Source organism: Macrotis lagotis, chromosome X (assembly GCF_037893015.1).
Source record: "Macrotis lagotis isolate mMagLag1 chromosome X, bilby.v1.9.chrom.fasta, whole genome shotgun sequence".
In the NCBI taxonomy this organism is placed as follows: Eukaryota; Metazoa; Chordata; class Mammalia; order Peramelemorphia; family Peramelidae; genus Macrotis; species Macrotis lagotis.
The window spans coordinates 661,022,699-661,043,143 of record NC_133666.1 but is presented as its reverse complement, the minus strand read 5'-3'; the positions used below and the strand labels follow the sequence as shown (position 1 = coordinate 661,043,143).

At 38.1% G+C, this 20,445-nt stretch overlaps 1 protein-coding gene across 4 annotated transcripts in view; it reads right to left on the bottom strand.

Moving 5' to 3' along the window:
- RIMBP2 (RIMS binding protein 2) overlaps positions 1–20,445 on the bottom strand; it is a 535,198-nt gene that overhangs the window by 57,169 nt on the left and 457,584 nt on the right. For all 4 annotated transcript variants that reach the window (XM_074205265.1, XM_074205261.1, XM_074205263.1 and 1 more), the window contains 4 exons: positions 17,427–17,578; positions 14,442–14,518; positions 10,972–11,081; positions 1,894–2,706 (listed from right to left, as the gene is read on the bottom strand). In XM_074205265.1, the coding sequence (XP_074061366.1) occupies positions 1,894–2,706; positions 10,972–11,081; positions 14,442–14,518; positions 17,427–17,578 (1,152 nt within the window). The remainder of the gene's footprint in view (positions 1–1,893; positions 2,707–10,971; positions 11,082–14,441; positions 14,519–17,426; positions 17,579–20,445) is intronic.

The following is a 20,445-nucleotide window of genomic DNA, read 5'->3' as shown; positions in this document are numbered from 1 at the left end:
TCAAACCCAGGTCCCCTGACTTCTAGACCTGAGCTTTCCCCCACTCTCCTATAGCCAGATATATGTAATTATGTGTGGTGTAGGGGTCAGGGGGAGTGGCAAGTCATTCTTCTAATTCTGACCCTTGGTCCCTGAGGAGAAAGCTCCCCTGATGTGTATAAAGTGGAACCAATTTCAGCCTCAACTCAGTTTGGCTCCCTTCCCCTAATGCATGTAAAATAGAACCAAATCAACCCTCGACTCTTTGCAGCTCCTTTCTCTTCTAAAGGGGTGACCTCATACTGTTTTCCTTGACCTGTATCTCTCAGCTAGGGGAATCAGGCAGGCTGAGTTGCTAATGAGCTTGTTCCCTGAGCTGCCGGTACTTCCATTGGATTTAGATGTTATTATGATTGTTATTCTTATTCTTAGTTTGGAATGAGGAGCCTTTTCTCTGCTAATTATCTTACCTAGGAGAAGAAAATATTTGCCCTGCTTTTTTGTTCCCAAGACTTTATATATCACAACGTTATAGAAATACAACAAAACTCTTTCATGGCTAATCCATTACTATATCTGAGCCCCCCTGTAAGTAGGGACAGGATTTTATAAGAACAGAGGATCTAGCCATTTTTGGTAGTCAAAGATCTTAAGCTCATCATGGTATTTGATGGGTATAGGGAACAGCACTTGATTTTTCAATGGGTTGACTATTGAGACCAAAGAGAGCTTTGCCTCTCTTGATCCCAATTTCCTCATATGGAAAATGAGATTTGATTAGATGACCTTTAAAATCCTAACTCTAAATCCTAAAAGAACTTTCAGAGGGATCTTTTCAATGCAATGAAATCAAGATGGGGTAAGATCAGGTGTTCTTTGAGATTGATGACAACTTCTACCTCATAAATGGGAAAGAAGGAGAGATGAATTCTGTGTTTTGACGCTTTGAACACAGGGACTATAATGAAGAAAAGGGTCAAGACAGGCGGCAAGGATGGATAGTCATAAGCATGAAGGGCAAGGATATAAGGAGAAGACTTATGAATCCAACTGAGAGGGAAAGGAAAGAGGAAAAAGGGAGAGAGCAACAGAGACACAGAGAGGAAAGGAGAAAGGGAGAGAGATTAACAGAGGGAAGGAGGAGGTGTCTTTGTGTGTGTGTGTGTGTGTGTGTGTGTGTGTGAGAGAGAGAGAGAGAGAGAGAGAGAGAGAGAGACAGAGACAGAGACAGAGAGAGAATGAAGATAGATCTGAGTTCCAATCTTGCTAGGTCTGTGGCCCTAAACAAGTAAGATTGTTCAAACAATTTTTGATTATGCTGAAATCATCATGACCCTGTTTAGGGTTTCCTTGACAAAGATACTAGAGTGGTTTGCCATTTCCTTCTCTAGTTCATTTTACAAATAAGGATACTGAGGCAAAGAGGGTCAAGTGACTTGCCCAGGGTCATACAGCTAGAAGTGTCTGAGGTCATTTTTAGAAATGAGGAAGATGAGTCCTACTCTGTCCACTATGGCACCACCTAGTTGGTCTTCCTGAGGATAGGAACTATTTTTTTTTGTCCCACATAGTTTCTGGTAGACAGCAGGTCTTAATGAAATTGTAAGATGACAGACTCAGAGCTTGAAGGATTCTGAGAGGACATCTGCTCCACTTCTCTCATTTACATGTGGCATTCACATCTGAGGCAAAAAGAGAATGAATGATTTACCCAAAGTTATACAGGTCATAGCACATCTAGGTGGTGCCATAGTGGATAGAAACATGGAGCTCAGTCTTAGCGATAATAGTATTTTTTCCCTTAAATAATTATTACCTGTATATTCCCAGTGTTTCCGCAGTGCCTTATGTCTAGTAGGCTTTTAATAGTAATATCTAGTAGGAATTAAATACAAGGGAGATCATGGGACTAACCTGCTGGCAGAGTTGAAAACTCCACAAAGGCCTCCTTCCTTTCTCTTTGCTCCAGAGGAAGCTGCCACGGCATCTGGTGGGGCTTTGCCAAAACCTTCACTTTGTAAGCCATATTGGGCTTCAGGTTAAAAAACTGATACTTATACCTTGCGGCCTTGACGATGTCAAACTCTTCCTCATTGAGAAAGATAACGTGGCTGTAATTGCTGTTGGTTGGGAGCCAGGAGAGCTCAGCTGAAATCTGAGTGATGTGGTCTACCCGTAAGTGGGAAGGGGCCACGATCACATCCTTGCCCACGAGCAAGGTGCACTGGAGCTCATCCGAGTTCCCCCGGTTTGTGATGCTCTGCACAGAGATCCGGTACGTGCAGGCTGCAATGTTCAGCTTTTCAATCAGGGCTTTAGTTCTGCTGCCCAGGGTGAGATTCATGCGGGTCTCGTTGTCAACAAGGACATTGTAGCTGATCACTGTCCCCCATCCTGGCGGCACAGCAGGGGGGTCCCAGCCCACAATAACACTTTTGGCTAGTTGTTTGATAAGGGTGATTCGTCTAGGGTAAGGCACAATGTCTTCTCCAATCTCATCAATGTTCACATCCAGCGTCCCAGCCCCATTGTTGATGATGCTGGAGTCTCCTTGGGTGGGTGAATTCAGATCTAGGATGCTTTCTCCTTCCAAGCCCACACCAGAATGGTTGATAAAATTCTGATCCTGTTCACTCCCCAATGTGTTGGACAAACGGGATTCATTATCTTGGACAAAATCCACAAAGTTGGAAGGGACCAGTCCTCTTTGTCCATCTAGTAATTCTCCTGTTGAGGACAAAGAACAACATTACCACTTAACAAACACAACTGAAGGTTTTGCCTGGCCTTAAAGTTCATTTTAATACATCAGTCAGAAATGCATTAGGAAGGTTGAGAACCAGGAAGGTATTATTTCTGAAAATGGCCCCAAAGGATCCCTGGGAAGTTCACATAGTTAGATAACATATTGTATGAGTAGCCTTTCCAGTCTTCTAAAATCTTATCCTGTCCCACTTATTCTGCCCTCCAGTGCCACCCATCTCCTTGCTTTTTCCTCCCAGAAGACACTCCCCTCTCCTGATGGTAGAGCTGGAGTTTTCTCTCTTCTCATCTCTGCCCCTTGCCTTCTTTCAAGTCCCAGCTAAAATTTTCTACAAAAAGTCTTTCCTGATCTTCCTAAATGCTAATGCCTTCTCTCTCTCTTGATTTTTTCAATTTAATATATATATATTTACATATGCATATACATATATTTGCACACAAAGCATGCATAAACACACATCTTTGTGTGTATCTATGTAAATAAATATATACACTATATACTATGTGTGCATATACCACTTATAATGCTGTATACATCCCTCTGTTGATTACTTCCAATTTATCATATATATATATATATGTGCATATCTATCTATCTATCTATCGGTGATTTCCAGTTTATCATATGTATACTGCATATTGCTTATATACATACATGCATATGTAAACATACATATATAAAAATTTATACTATATATAGTTAATGATTACATATCCCTCTATTGTTATTTTCCATCTATATATTCATATAAACTGCATATATAAACAATATATTCTGAATACACACACACACACACACACACACACACATATATATATATATATATGAGATAAATTGGGAAATCATATATATCCTGTTTGTACATATTTATTGGGATGTTTTCTCTCCCCATTAGACTTTGAGTTGTTTGAGAAGCTGGAATTTTACTTTTTGGTCTTCCTTTGCTAAGAATCACCAGAATTTAGCATACCATCTGACAAATAATAATCTATTAAATGTTTGTTGATTTGTCAATTTGCCAGACTAAGACCATGCCCAAGGACGCTGACATTTGGAAGGTTCAGGTGACATTTAAACTCCTCCATCCTCTGCATCACCATCACTGACTACCCATGTAATTTAGTACAAGTTATTTAACTTTCTAGTTTCCTCATGTATCAAATGAGGGAGCTATACAGGATGGTTTCTATTTCTAGGTGTGTGATCCTATGATCCTAAGGCACATTACCTCCTCTGAACCACATTTTCTTCATCTGTAAAAGAAGATAGTTGAATGCCTTTGAGATCATTTCCAGATAAATTGATGATCCCTCTAGAAACAAAACTAATCCTAACAACTAATCAGTAAGAAGTCTGTATCCTTCCTTTTTCGAAGAAATTGTTCTTTAAAGTTGATTGGAGGTTTTTTCATTCTGTTTGCTCCTGGGACATTGTTGGGAAGTTTACCCCAGGAACACGAAATGATTATTATACCTTTGTTGAGCAGTAATGTAAAATGCAATTAAAAGTTGAAACACGCACACTGATTTTTTTTTTCCCATGGTAAAAAGAAGCATACAAATACTGCCTTTTAATTCTCCTAATCGATACATCAATTCTTCATGGATTTCTTTCATCAGTGCAGGTTTCTAATGAAAATCACAGACCTTCTATCACTTTGTAAAGAGTATTCAGGGATTTGCAAAGGAAAAAAAAATATTCACTCTTCTGATAACCCAACCATGCATCCAGGGCCGTGTCTAGTCATCCTGATCCATATCTGACCACTGGATCCAGATGACTCTGGAGGAGAAAGTGAGGCTGGTGACTTAGCACAGCCCCCTTCTCACTCAAATCCAATTCACATGCTTGTCAGGGTATCACTTTCTTGATGTTGTGATCTTCTTCAAAAATGAAAAACAAACATTAACCCAACCGTGATCCCCTTAGACGTTATCTAGAGTATGATGATACTGTCGAAAGAATGATAGATCTAGAGATTCTTACCCTTGACACTTACTTCCACTAGTCTAAACACCTCAGTTTTTATAATCTGTAAAATGGAAGCTAATAATAGTACTTATTTCAGAGGGTTATTGTGTATATGTAAAGTGTTCTGCATATCTCAAAAGGCTATGTAAATATGATGTACTATTATAGAGATAGGGATTAATCCTGTGGTTTCACTCACATAGGGAACTCTGAGGTGAGGAAACACTTTTTGCCAATGCAGCTTGGCACTTTCTCTTCTACTTAGAGCCTCACAGAGAATGACCTAGAGCTTTGTTGTTCAATTGTATCTGACTCCCCATGGCCCCATTTGGGATTTTCTCAGCAAAAAATACAAGTAGTTTGCCACTTACTTCTCCATCTCATTTGACAGATGAGGAAACTGAGGCAAACAGGGGTAAATGACTTGCCTGAGGTCATTCAACTGGTAAGTGAATCAGACCAGATTTGAACTCAGGGAGATGAGTCTTCCTGATTTCAAGCCCAGCACACTATCCACTATGTCATCACCTAGCTTCCTTTTAAGGGAAGAGGTTGCACGATATAACCTCTGAGGTCTTCTGTCTGTCCCTGAACCATTTTTTTGAAACAACTTCCAGGACTGGTGCTTTATTAGCATAACCTGTGGGTCACTCCATGCCATGGTGTGGCAACAGTCTAGGTCTTTATTAATATCCAGTAAAAATATTTGATAGGGGTAGAGAAAATGTAAGTCAAATCCTCCATGGAAAAATTCCGTGAAAAATTATGTGAAAAGGATGTTGACATCCAAAAACCATTTACTACCTGTATGACCTTGGGATATATCTGAATTCCATTGTTGTCCTCTGTAAAAATGAAGGATTTAACTAGATGACTTTTGAGATCACTTCTATTTAAATCATTGTTCCTATGACCTATTACCAACAAGAAGATTGTATCTTTTGTCTTTCAAATCTCCATTGGCTCCTACTCTATTAAGGCGATAGGAACTAGACATGTGATTTCTTTAGAAAAGGAAACTTCCAGATAAAGAAAATCTTCCATATGAAGAAAATCCTTTTATCTGTGCAGGCTGGCACCCCTCCACTACTATGTATGATCTTTCAGAGTTGCCCAACACACTAAGAAGTTGTGTGACTTATTCAAGGTCAAACTACTATGTGTCAGAGGCAGGATTTGAACTCATGGCTTCCTGACTCTTTGTCAGCTATATCTCCTTGCCTCTCTGCTCACTATTCATTTTATCTGAGCTGTTAGGATCACATTTTGATCCTACCAAAAAAAGGCAATTCAATCCTCAACTCTCCATCAATTCCAGAAGGGAAGCAGAGATTATCCCTAGACATGAAAGGTTTTGCCATCATGAGATATGTCTAGAATTAAAAATTACACCATGGCATTGGTAAAATTCGGAATAATAATGCTACTCCAGCTATGAAGAAATATTTCCATCAAGTGCTAGAAAGTGACAGATACTAAAGAAAAAAACTGAGCAAGTCCTGGAGACAAAATTAATTCTATAAACTAGAATTATCCAGAATGAGGGAGAGGGTTATGGTTCTCTGTTGCCCCCTTTTTATACATAGAAGATACATTGGAGAGAAACCCTGGAGGTGTAGCCAGAATCAGATTTCAGGCAGACAGAGAATCACAGAATCATAGAATCTCAGAGTCAAAAGGAACTTCCAGGGCCACTGAGTTCAACTGGTGATGATGTTTGCCCTCCATTCTTGAAGAAATCTATGGGTGATAATGCCAAGACAAGCAAGTGAATTGGTTTCGAGTGAGGGATGCTGTGCTAAGTCATCGGCTTCATTTTCTTCTCCAGAACTATCTGGGTCTAGTGGGCATGTATGAATCAGGACTACTGAAGATGGTCCTAGATGTGAGGCAATCAGGGTTACATGACTTGCCCAAGATCACACATCTTGTAAGTGTCAAGTATCTGAGGCTGGGTTTGAACTCAGATGTTCCTGACTCCGTGACCACTGCTCCAACTATTGTACTATCTAGTTCCCAATTAGACATTGTATGTGGAGTAGAGAAAGCAGCAGCAGCTGGTGGAACTGGTAGACACTTCCTGGGGAAGATGAAATTTGAGAGAGTTCTTAAAAGAAGAAAAAACTGAAACATGTAGAGGGGAAGTGACTTGTCCCAAAGTCACACTAGAAGTAAAAGAAAAAAAACAAATGAAAACAGTAGCATCCTTCAAGCAAAGCCTCAACTGGGACTTATAAGGTCATAGGCATGGGGAAAGAACAGATACATAATCTGTCTCCAGATGTCTTCTTCCTTGTTTGATACCCTGGAGATATACAAGGTTGGCTAGATATCTGAGAGTAAAGAAATATTGGATATGATAGGTGACAGGCTCATATTTGTGTTCAAGGTGGGTTTCCTGCAGACTTTGGGTATGGTGATAATATTTCCATCCCACTTAGAATTAGCCCCCCTGGGTTTAGTGTGGGTCAATTCAAAACCATCTCTGTCCTTGGTCCTGACTGCTCAAAGAGGACCATACTAATCTTGCTACCACTTATTCTTATAGTTATGGAGATGCCATAGGCACCCATGTGTTTAGGTTTCAATAATGACTAAGAAGAGTTTCCCATGCAACCAAAGTGCTGCTCATTGGCAGTTGTCCTTGGGCATGGATCCCATGTTCCTGTGTGAATCAATACCAGAATGGCAAATTATGCCAAGGACTCACTCTTTTGCTACCAGCTGCCTTGGAATTATTTTGAAGATTGAAACAGAAACACTGTACTAAAAAGTGAACAGGCTCTCAGGAAGTGAATCAGCAAGCCTTTAGAATTACCATGCACAAGGGCCAACAGAGATGACTTGAGAGTGTGTTCAAAACCTTCTAGATTGCCTTAGCCAAGGCTGCATCAAGAAAAGGTTGTAAGACTAGAATAGAGGGGTCTTTTTGTATGGCTCCAAACTAAAAGGGGTGGGGTGTGTGTTCTTTCCCCTGCATTTTTATTAGCAAATTCAAACTGGAAGTGATAATTGATTTTTTAGGTTTTAATTGAATAGTTTAGGGAATCAATTAATGAAATCATTTGACTGCTAATCCATGCAGCTACAACTATCCTTTATTTGCTTCTCTCCTATTTCTAGAACAGAAAATGTGACAAATATATAAACCATTTCAGAGAACTACAGAATCATATAATGGGTCAGAGTTGGACAGGACCTAATAGCATTTCAAATCCAACCCATTCCTTTTTTTTTGCATCTTGTAAAAATGTTATTTTTCCCAATTATACGTAAAATAATTTTAGCATTCTTTTTTTAAAACTTTGAATTCCAAGTTCTCTCTCCCTCCTGAAAAGGCAAGCAATAGGTCATATATGTGTAGTCATGTGAAACATATTTCCATAATGTTCCATAATGACTATATTTCCATAATAGTTATGCTGTGAAGGAAAATACAAACCAGGAAAAAACAACCAAAACCCCCAAACCCAAGAAAAATAAAGTTAAAAACAGTTTACTTCTATCTGTATTCAGACTCCATCATTTATTTCTCTAGAGAAGGATAATATTCTTCATCATAAATATTTTGGAATTGTCTTGGATAATTCTATTACTGAGAATCACTAAGACATTCACAGCTGATCATCATACAATATTGCTATAACCATGGTTCTCCTTACTTCACTTTGCATCCTTTCATGTAAGTTTTTCCAGTCTTTCCTGAAAGCTCTTGCTCATCATTTCTTATATACAATTATATTCAAATCCAATCCATTACTGAGCAAGAATCCTCTCTGAAGAAAAGTGGCCTTTCAATTTTTGCCTGAAACCACCAATGAGGGGGAGTTCACTATTTTCCAGGGCAACCAAGTTTACTTTTATTTGCCGCTAAGTGCTAGAAAATTTCTGCTCAAACGAATCTAAAATCTGCTATGTAATTTTTACCCATTACTTGTAGTTTAGTCTTCAGAAGCCAGGAAAAAAATATAAACCTAATCCTTTTATCATGATAGAAGTCTTACAAAAGTCTTGGCTGTGGGGAGGAGTGAAGTGCCCACACTACTCTATTCACCCATGAAGATTCTATTGTTATTAATAACAATGAATTCAAATAAACATAATATTAAATTCATCAAACTCTCCAAGACTCTAAGTTGCAAGTAAGTATACTTGTAGCATTGATGGAGGCAGCTTCTCTACTGGGGGCAGGGTGGAGCTCTCTTTTTGTTTGGTGTTTTCATTATTGTAGGGCATGCCAGATGAGGACATGACTTCTACCACTACAGATCTTAAGCATACTGCTATTTTAAAATTCCAAGGAAATTGTTTTCTCCAAAGTTATCAATGATTTCTTGATTGCCAAATCCAATGGCTTTTTCTTAATCTTCATCCTTCTTGGCCTCTCTTTACCTGTGACACTGTCAATCATCTTCTCTGTGATACTTTCTTTTTTTTTTTTTAGATTTTCATGACACTGCTCTCTCCTGGTTCTTTTCCTTTTCTCTGACTGTTCCTTCACAATATCTTCTGATGGATATTCATCCAGGTCATACCATATCTGCTCATCATAGCTTTCCCTCAAGGCTGTGTCCTGGGTATTCTTCTTTTTTTCCTTTATGTACTTTGACTGATATCATCAACTCCTGTGGATTCAACTATCTTCTCTATATAGGTGATTCTTAGATCTATTTATCCATCACTAATTTTTCCCTTGAACCTGTCTTTTATCTTCAATTGCCTATTGAACATCTTTAACTGTATGTCCCAAAGATATCTTAAACTGTACAAATGTGTACAAAACTAAACTCATTAATTTTCCCCCTCCCCTCTTCCTTATTTCCCTATTACTATAGGGTTACCATCATTTTCCATCCCTGTCATCCTTGTCTTTTCATCCTCTTTCCTCAGATCCAAGTTCCATAGATTTCATATTAATAACATCTCTCAAATATATCTCCTTTTCTCCTTGATGCTTCTACTATATTGGTGCAGCCCCTCATCACCTCATACCTGGACTGTTTATTGGTCTTTCTGACTCAAATTTCTCCCCACTTTAGTCCATTTTCCACTTAGCTGTCAGAGTACTGGTACGATCATGTAACTCCACATTCAATAAACTCCAGCAACTCCCTGTAGCTGGATCCAATATCAAATCTTCTGTTTGGAATTTAAAGTCATTTATAACATGAGCCTTTCTGATCTTTCTAGTCTTCTTATCCTGTAATCCTCATCATGTCCTCTGTAATGCAATGCCAAGGACACCTTATCTTCCAAGGCAAAGAACTCTTTCCCTGGCTGTCCCCAGTGCCTGGAATTCTCTCCTGCCTTATTGCTGTCTTCTAATCTCAGGTAAAATTCTACTTTCTGTAATAAATCATTCTTGGACCTTCTTCATGCTAGTACCTTTTCCTTGCTGATGATCACCAAATTATTCTGCATATTTATTTGCATATAGTTGTTTATGCTATTTCTCCTGTTGGACTCAACATGTTGAGAACAGGGACTATCTTTTGCCTTTTTATCTCCCATCACTTAGCACAGAGCCTAACCCATAGCAGTGGCATAATAAATCTTGTTGACTGACTAAAAGTCTCCTAAAGCTTCTGAATCTTCTTTTTTTAAACATTTAGAAGATATATGGTGAGAATTAAAGGGGATCAGAAAGTATTTCTCATAGAAGGTGAGATTTTATCAGATGCTTAAAGGGGATCCAAGGAAGTTAAAAGGTAGAATGGGAAAGGAAAGAATTCTAGGCAGAAGGGAGAGTCTCTGGCCCTGGGCCAGGAGATGAAGGTCTTCTGTGAGCAAAAGTAAGGAAATCAGTATCACTGGATCTCAGAGTACTTGGTAGGGTGTACATAATATAATAAAAATATAATAAAAAGGCTAGAATGGTAGGAAATAATTCAGGTTGTCCCTGAGAAATTATTCTTGTTAAAGACCTTTATTTCAAAGAAACCTATGAAGATTTGTATGGCTTGATAAAGGGTGAAATGAGTAGAATCAGAACAATTTCTATAATTATGACATTGTAAACCAAATTTGAAATATTTAACTGATCAGTAGGATGATCAATCACAATTTTAGAGAAATAATGAGACTTTTTTTTCACTTTCTGTAAGAGAGGTAGCAAATTCGAGATGCAAAATGAAACATAAAATTTTTATTATTCTTGACTATACCTATTTGTTAGTAATTAGAGTGCAGTGGTAGGAAGAAGAAATAACCATTTATTGATTGAAATAAAGTAAAATAGAAATAGAAAATATAATGACCTTCATAGAATCCATCTTCATCCATGTCACCATAAACATAGAGGTATTTTCCTGCCGTGAGGGGGAGCTCGGCTTCTGGGTTTTCATTTGGTCCATCAAAGGGGTTGTAACTAGATTAAAACAAATTTAGAACAAATCAATGGAGTAATTTGAATTTGATGCAAAGTTCTTTTTAGGGTCATTTCTTATCTTCACTTAGATCACTGATATGACAGAATCATGGAATTTCTAAATGGAGAGGAACCTCATTAAGTCCTTAATCTTAGTATACTTTTCCAATTTATCTTGCCTATTTCCTGTTTGTACATCTTTTTTTTTTTTACATATTATTCCCCCCTGCAGCAGATTGTAAATTCTTCAATAGCAGGGATTATCTTTTGCCTTTCTTTGTAGCCCCATCATTTAACACAATACCTAACACACCTCAGGCGTACACATGGACTATTTGTGCATGACTTGTGGTACAGCATTCCAAGTTCAGATTGGTCTGATCAGCCATAGTCAGACACAATGTAATTTGTCTCTAACAATGATGTCATTTTGGTCTTCTGCAATAATGGACAACCAACCAACCAGACAACCTAGCATATAATGAGTACTCAAAAAGTACTAAATGCCTTTCTTATTCATAGGATATCATGACCAGACTTGACTGGATCAAAAATCCCTTCTCATGGCATACTTGACAGGCAATAATCTAGAGGTTTCAGGAGTGTCTAACCTTTTAGCTCTTCTGGGCCCAACAAAAACCCAACAAGCATCACATACGGAATTCAATATTCATTATTCAAGATTCATGAATACAGTGCAATCCACACCACCAAGAAGCGCAACAACAAATGCAATGTGGGCTCCATGAATGGTCACAGGGCTGCAGGTTGGTCATACTAGCATGGAAAAACTTCCATTGAAGGGGCACTTACCATCTTCCCTGTTACTGTGTCCTTGAGGGCAGAGACTGTCTCTTGTCTCTCTTTGTATCACCAGACTTATGTGTCTGGGATGTAGCAGATGTTTATGTTTATTGAATAATTATTTTATCTCAAGGTAGCCCATTTTCCTTTTAGACAGTTCTAATTTTTTAGTATATCTTTCTCAGATCAATTTGTCACTTAATGAAAAACTCCCACCTATTGTTTTTAACCTTATGGGACCAAATAGAACAAGTTATTTAATATCTCAACAATATAGCATCCCTTTGGATATTTAAATATAACTCTCAGGTCCTGTTTAATTCTTCTCCTCTCAGGATCACTACAATTCTTTCCTTACATGACATGACTTAAATGCTTTCAAAATCTTGGCTGAGGGGTGGCTAGGTGGCACAGTGGATAGAGAACCGGCCCTGAAGTCAGGAGTACCTGAGTTCAAATCCAGTCTTAGACACTTAATAATTACCTAGTTGTGTGGCCTTGGGCAAGCCACTTAACCCCATTTGCCTTGCAAAAAAAAAGTTCTAAACCCACAATGCCCAACACATCCTTGGGCTGGGCAGAGCAAAAAAGCTACCATCATCTCCTAATTCCTGGACATTCTTCTTCTCTGAATACAACCAAAGTCACGTTACTTTTTAGATTTTCCCATCTCACTATAGACTCATATTTAAATTGTAGTACACTCAAATCCCTAGATCTTTTTCAGACAAAATTCTGTCAGACTAAATTTCCCCCTTATTAAACCTGGGAAGTTTATTTTTTTGTAAGGTTTTATATTTTTTTCTGTTACATTTCATCTTATCAGGCTTAGTCCAGTGTTTTTCCATGTATTCAAATTCATACTATTTAAAGTTTTAATTATATATATATATATATATGTATATACATATATACATATATATGAAATATATAGTCATTGGCTCCAGTCCAAAGGAAAACATACAATAGGGGTTCAAACAGTGTGCCCATCTCAGAGGCTTCCTTACTTGCACTATTGGGCACCCAGATGAAATTTGTATTTATGTATTAACTTCATATATATAGATTGTCAACATAGACAAATTGTCTAACCCCAAAGAATGAAAGCTCCTCAAGGACAAAGATGATTTCTTTGTTGTTTGAATAAAATGAGATATTTTTGAAATATGTTAACACATTGCCTGCTACCTAGTAGGAGTATACTATACACACATATGTACACACATGCACACACACACACACACACACACAGCTACAAATACCACACACACATAGGCAGAATTTGAATCCAAGCCTGTAGACTCCAGATTCAGTGTTCTTTTCACAATATCATGCTTCTTCTCATAGAATTTCCAAAGATTTCCTGTTTAATTGCTGGTATTCCTTTTCTATGCAAAACAAGTTTTCCATGTAGCATCTTGCTGAGCTTTCTGAGTTTAAGCAGATGTGCAAAAACCTCTACCCCAGTCCAGCCCTGTGGGGTACATTTCATGTGCCATCCACATTTGTTTTTCTATATTAGGTGGGGGTGAGAAGGCGAGAAAACATTCATAAAAACCTCACTGATGAAATATCAACAACAGAGAAGCAACTTTAAATAGGAGACAACTCCCATTTAGTGTTTGGTTATCCACAGTGACTTAGTAATTAAAGTTTAATACATAAATTAATGGAGTAATTGTATTTTATTTTTGCCTGGTTTCTTGCTGGCCAGGGAAGCAACTGGCAAGCTGTAGAAGCCTTTAGCACCTGCTCCTAAAATGGTTTCTTCCCTCTCTGGGGAATGTGAAGTTAATTCGAGCCTGGCAGGGGGCTGTGTGCTTCCCTGAATTTTCATGTTTTGTGTTCTTCTTCTTCTGTGTCAGACCTATTAGAGGAAAATGGGACAGGTTTAACTGACCCAGTGTGAGCTGGAGGAAGCAAAGCTCTGTGATAAAATTCTCTCAATGTAACAATTCAGCACCTGCCTATCACCCTTGAGGTATACAGAACATCATCACATAGCTAGGCTGTAAAAATATTTGGATGATTTCTGTCTCTCCATCATTGATACCTCCTGTAAGATTGTATCTCCTGTTGGAGAGGAGATAAGAAGACTTCCTGAGCTTTTTTTGGTCCCTCTCCAGATGTTCACACCTAGGAAAATGAAGACTTGACAAGTAGGTCAAATCACCCAGTCACACTGTCTTCATGGAATCATGGAATGTCATTTTGGAAGGGAGATTTGGAAACCACTGAATCAATCTTCCTCATTTGACTCAGTCAGCAAACTCTTGCTATATGCCAGACTTCCCATGGATAACCTGAGTTAGGGTAATGCTTCAGAAAAAATGGAGAGTACAGGATCTGGAATCTGAATATCTGGGTATGAATCCTAATTGTGTGAGCATGGCTAACCTTACTTTCCTAGACTTTTTTTTTGTTCTCAACTATAAAGCGAAAGACCTGGGCTAGATGATCAAATTCTCCTTCAATTTTAAACCTTGTCTGTATCATACTGAAAAAACAATGAATATGGAGAAGGGAGGTGTAAGGAGAAAAGTTGCTGGTCTTTACCTGTAGCGGGCAACACACAGATGAACCTTCCCCGAGTATTTCTGCTTTGAGGTATTGGAATTCCGTTCATTATCCATCTATTAAAAACACAATGAATTCTTGGTTTATTGAAGTTGTTATGTTTTAGAACTAAATGTTAAAAACCCATAACAGTTCCCTTCTTTATCCCCTATTTTCTCTACTTACACCAGTGAAATAACCTAAAAATTGGCACTTCCCATATTCTTTTAATATCCTCATAATCCTTAAATTTGCTTGTAGGGGACCAGGAGATGCTTTCCATATCTAAAGTCAAGACTTTTATACCACATCTGAAAATTGTGAACATTTAAGCATAATAAAAGTTTAATCTAACCTTCAGTATTCTCAGGCTAAGAGCTATATCAAGACTAGGGACTTCCCACAGGGCAACAGGACATTTTACTGGTCCCCTGAAAGGTATTGCTGTATTTTGAGACTTTCTTCTTTTATAAAATTTTTTATTGATATTTCTGTTTCTTATATCACCATAGTATCCCATTTTTCCTTTCCCTCCCCCTTCTCAAGAGTCATCCCAAATGACAAATCTTGTTTATTTGTTTGTTTAAGGGGGGGGATCAGTATAACTGATTAATACATTGTGAAATCTGAAAATATGTCCACTATATAAAAACTATCATTTCCACTAAGTGGTAGGTTGGATGTTTCTTTTCCTATGTCTTCATTTAATCTTTATAATTTTGCTACATTTATTTTTCACTTTTTGGTATGTCATCATTTTTTCCTATTTACATTGTATTTATTGACTTTGGAGCTTTTGGGATTAGGGAGAAAGTGGCAATAGTTGGGCAATTAAACTTTGCAAGATTTCTCTGGGATTTGGGTATTCATTTGGTGGATGCTGTATAACTAAAACCATCACAACACACTATCTCTTCCTTCCTTCCTTTTCTCCCACCAAGATTCCCAATGTTTTCAGATGAACCACTAACTAGTTCCTGATTCAGCATAAGGACATTATCCCAGAAGTCATATTATCAGCTTACTGCCAGTCATATGATCAGAGACATTTCAGCAACATCACATCTATCATGGTAAAAGTCTGAGAGTATAGATAAGGTTTAAAATATATAAAACAAAAAACTGTGGAGCCATGGCCTTCAGAGTTGTAAAATGGCAAATTACATAAAATTGAAGTTTAGCCTGAAGGCATTGGGGAGGCCCCAGAACCAATTGTGTCAGAAACAGCATTTAAAAACCTTCTTCCTGACTCCAGGGCAAGCTCTTTATCTACTACCAAAATCTATCCTTATTTCTATAGTTCTTCTTGGTCTACATAGTATTTTTGCAAAATTGAAAGAGGGAAAGGTTTTGGATGAGAACAACAGAGTAATTAATAATAAATTAAGTCTTCTGAGGAATTATTAGAAGGGATATAACAAATCCAAAATGCTTCAAACTAGTTGCAGCATATTGAGAATATAATCTGAAGTGCCTATGTTTCAACCTGGAAAAATTCAAAATCTACGGTTCATGGAAGAATGAAGGGATGTATACTCATTTGTTCAATTTTGAAACCAACCATTTTACCCTGTTTGGAAGTCTGGAAGAACTTGTTTATTAGGGCTGCTTGAGAATCAGAGGCTAGGAAACCCTTTGAGGTGAGGTGTTTTTCTGCTGCTCTCTGTATAAGAAGGTATTTTCTATATGGTTAACTTCATAAGTCACTTATCATGCATGACAGGAGAAAGGCACCATTTAACTATGGGGATGGCCCAAACTGAGCAGTAGAGCATTCATCTCTCATATGTACATCAATAACTTCTTAATACTCAGACTGGGGATCATCTAGATTACCAAACAGGGTCAAGGGACAAGGAACCTACCTCATAAAGAGTTTTTTAAGGTCCTTCTGGACAAGTGATTGTCTTCCTAGAGAAAGTCCTCCAAGCCTTGTGAAGGACATATACCCATGACATATCTCAAACCCTCCCAATTAGTCTCCATGTCCTTAGTGCCTTGAGTCTTCAAGGATGCTTACTTTCCAAACTTGAACCCTTGACTTCCAAAGAGTCTTCATTGATAAAATGAGCCTGCCACTTCCAATAACATTTAACAGGCAACAGAACAAACATGGGACATCAAGAGGGTGGAAGAAAATGGTGGAAGACACAATTGATCCTTTTGCATACTCATTCCTCACAGAGATTGGGTCTTGGAAGGGTCTCTTCTGAAAAGGACATAGATACTAGGGAACAACTATCTGTGGAGTGGTGTAAGAAGCAGGATAGAATCAATTAGAGGAAGGGAAGAGGGAAAGGTGGGAAAGAGGAAGGAAGGGAGAGAAGGATGTGTGGAAGGAGAGAAGGAATAATAAAATAATAAGGAAGTAAAGAAGAAAAAGAGGGAAAGAGGGAAGGAAGGATGAAATCATAGAATCGCAAAATTCCAGAATCTGAAGGGGTTTCAGTAACTATTCCATGATCAAAAGTAAACCCCATTATGATATACTCAACAGGAAAGAGGGGAAAGAAAGAAAAGAGGAAGGAAAGCAGGAAAAGGGAGAAAAGAAGAAGAGAAAGAAAGGAAAGAACAAAGTATAGAAGAAATAAGGAGGAAAGAAAGGAAGAGAATGATAGGAATATTCAGGGGAGGAGTAAGGAAAGAAGGGAGATAAGGAAGTAAGAATGAAAGAGAAGGAAAGAGGGTAGAAAAGAATGAGGAGGAAGTAAAAGAAAAATGAGGTAATGGAAGAATATTGAGGGAGTAAAGGAATGGATGGAAGGATAAGAAGGAAGAAGGAAGAGGAGAAAAGAAGGAGGAAAGGGAAGAGGAACCAGAAAGGAAAAATTCTAGAGAAGGAAGGAAAAGGAAGGAAGGGAATGAAAGATGGCAAAGGAAGGCAAGGGAAGATAATGGAAAGAAGATGCTTCCTTCTTGAATGTAGTAGTATAATATTAAGTGGCAAATCTAGCAATTCCCTGGCACAGTCATAACAGGACTCACGTCTGATTCAAATCTGCATCCTGGGCTGCCAGATCTTGACCTGGATAGAAAAGTAGGTTTGACAGACAGTGGTTCAGGTTTGTCACTGGAGAGTGGTCGGGGTCGAATAAATTCAGCAATCACAGAATGACTTCCAGAAGTACTGTCCTGACCTGGCCATGAAAATAAAATAAAAAAAAATAGAGAGAAATAAAATAAAATCTGAAACACACACACATATATATATATATACACACACACAGAAGCTGGGGGACAAGTGTGTGAACATGGACATTAATGACAGCAGACCAGTTCTGTTGGACTGAGAGAAGGAGTGGGGAGACTGCATCCTTAGTGGATGACATGATCTTCTCTCTACCTCAGAAATTAATTTTAATTCAATGAGCATGTACTAAGTGCCTTCTATGTGCTGTATTTTTGAGGCAGGAAGAATAAGGAGAAACTTGAGGCTGCCCAAGATGAGCTGGGGAAAGAAACTTGTTGAGCAGAGATGATCCACCATGATGTTCAGATTCAATATTATCTTTGGTATGGCACTCAAACTCCCCTGTTTTCTTTTTTCTCCATCTATAAAATTGGTAATAATCCTTTCTATCTCTCAGGTGGATTGTGAAGATCAAATGAAATAAGTTATTTCAAGTATTTTACAATTAAAAAAGCAGGCTCAAAGCCCTCTAGAACTTCCCAGGAGTCCTCCTCCTAGAGACAACGCAAGATAGTATAACTCGGACTTAACTGGATCTCGAGACAGAGGGCACGGATGAGAATCCTTCTTCTGAGGGGTACCAGCTCTATGATCCTGGGCAAGTTAATTCATTCCCTCATTTGATTTTCCTCATCTATAAAATGAAGAGCTAGATATCAATGTATTTATGGTCCTCTACAGCTCTGTCTTTGAAGCTATGATAAGTTACTATTCCCCTGGGTGGGAGATTCCCTCTGAGACGACCTGGTATTTCTTTGGGGATAGGAGTTTTTTTTTTTCATTTCCACCCAATGAGGGACTAGGGGACTTTCTGGTTCCTAGGTAAGAGGCAGTTGAGATGTGATTCTATTGTATGAGGGGTTGAAGTGAAAAAAAATCCAGAGAATGATTAAATTCATATCCATCAAATGTACATGGCTCCCAAAGCATCCCCATAGATATAGACAACTCCTATTTTCATTCTCCCACTCATTTAAGGCTCAGCTCAAGTAATCCATTAAGCCTTTCTTGGTAACCTGAAATCTGTGATCCTCTCTTCTTCTGACTTCATAATATCTATGCCACTCTCCTAGAATTACCATATAGCATCTCTTATTTTTGTCTATTTATATATTGTGAAATTTGCTCCTTTTAATCTCAGGGAAATTATAAACATGTCATCCACAGTGTCTAGTAAAGTGCTTCATACTCATCTGAAACTTACTATGTAGTGTCTCATTTTTTTTATTCAGCCATCTCCATCTCTCTGTCTCTGTTTCTGTCTCTGTCTCTCTGTCTCTCTCAGTACCCTTTTCTCAATGAGATTCTAAGCTCCCTTAAGGGAAAGGAATTCATCCTCCAGTGTCTAAAATAGTGCTGAATAGATATTTGAAGCCTGCCATGAACTGTCTCTTATTTTTGCCTGTTTATATATTGAAATAAACTCTCCCCATTGAGATTATAAGCTTTCTAAGGAAATGGAGTATGTCGGCTCCACAGTGTCTATCATGATGGTAAGGGCAGAGAAAACATGCAACAGGGTCATGAAGGAGTTCAGAGGACAACTATTTCTACCCTCTCATTTTTCAGATAGGTAAGGCTTGAGAGGTTTAATGATATTTCCAAGAGACTATTTCATTTGTAATGAAAAAGCCTTCGTCTCTGAATTCTTATTCTGCTTCTGATTGGCTTTATTTTTTTCACTCGAAGTAGCAGAATAAGGTAGAAATAACTTTAGTTTTGCAGTTTGGTGGCTAAAGGACTAGATTTGGAATCAGGAGGACTTGGTTTCAAATACTGTCTCAGACCCTAGCTAGCTATATGACTTTGAGTATGTTGCTTAACCCCTCTGGGATCCTTCATACACTTTACATTTTTCCAAGTTCTCCCCATACTGTGGAGTCCAGGACATTGCCCTGCTTGTTGTGGACATTTCTTCCATGCCTGGAATTCTCTACCTCTTCATCTCTTTCTCCTGGCTTCCCCGGAGGAAGTGTTACCTTCAAATTCTAGCTAAAATCTCATCTTCTACTTAATTTGGTTTTAAATTTTTTATATATATATATATATATATATATATATATATATATATATATATATATATATATATATATGTATATATACATACACACACACACACATATATGTATATGTGTGTGTGTGTGTGTGTGTGCGTGTTGCTGGTAGAGAGAGATTGGATGGATAGATATGTGGATGGATTAATGGGTGGGTGGGTAAGTGGGTGGATGAATGGATGGATGGATGGATGGATAGATTAAAAAATAAGAGATACTGCATGGTAAGTTTCAGATGAGTATGAAGCTCTTCACTAGACACTGTGGATGACACATCCCCTTCCCTTAGGGAGCTCATAATTTCCCTGAGATGTCAAGGAAAACATATTACAATAGATAAAAATAAGAGACACCATGTGCTAAGTTCTGGAAGAGTGGCATAAACAATATGAAGCATTTGCTTGTTGTCTCCCCATTTAGATTGTGAACTCCTTGAGAGCAGGGACTATTTTAATTCTTAGTACTGTGACTGGTATACAGTAGGCACTTAATAAATGTTTATGGACTGCCAACTGGAAACCAATTTTAATTCCCTCATCTTTAAAATGAGAGGCTTGGACTGACTTTTTTTGGGGGGAGACAATCAGGGTTAGGTGATTTGTTAAATGATTTGATCCACATGGTCACACAACTAATAAGGATGTGAAGTCACATCTAAATTCAGGCCCTCCTGACTTCAGGACAAGTGCTCTGTCCGCTGCAGTGCCATCTAGCTGCCCCTTAGATTTCTTTTTTTTTGTTGTTGTTTTTTAAATTTTAT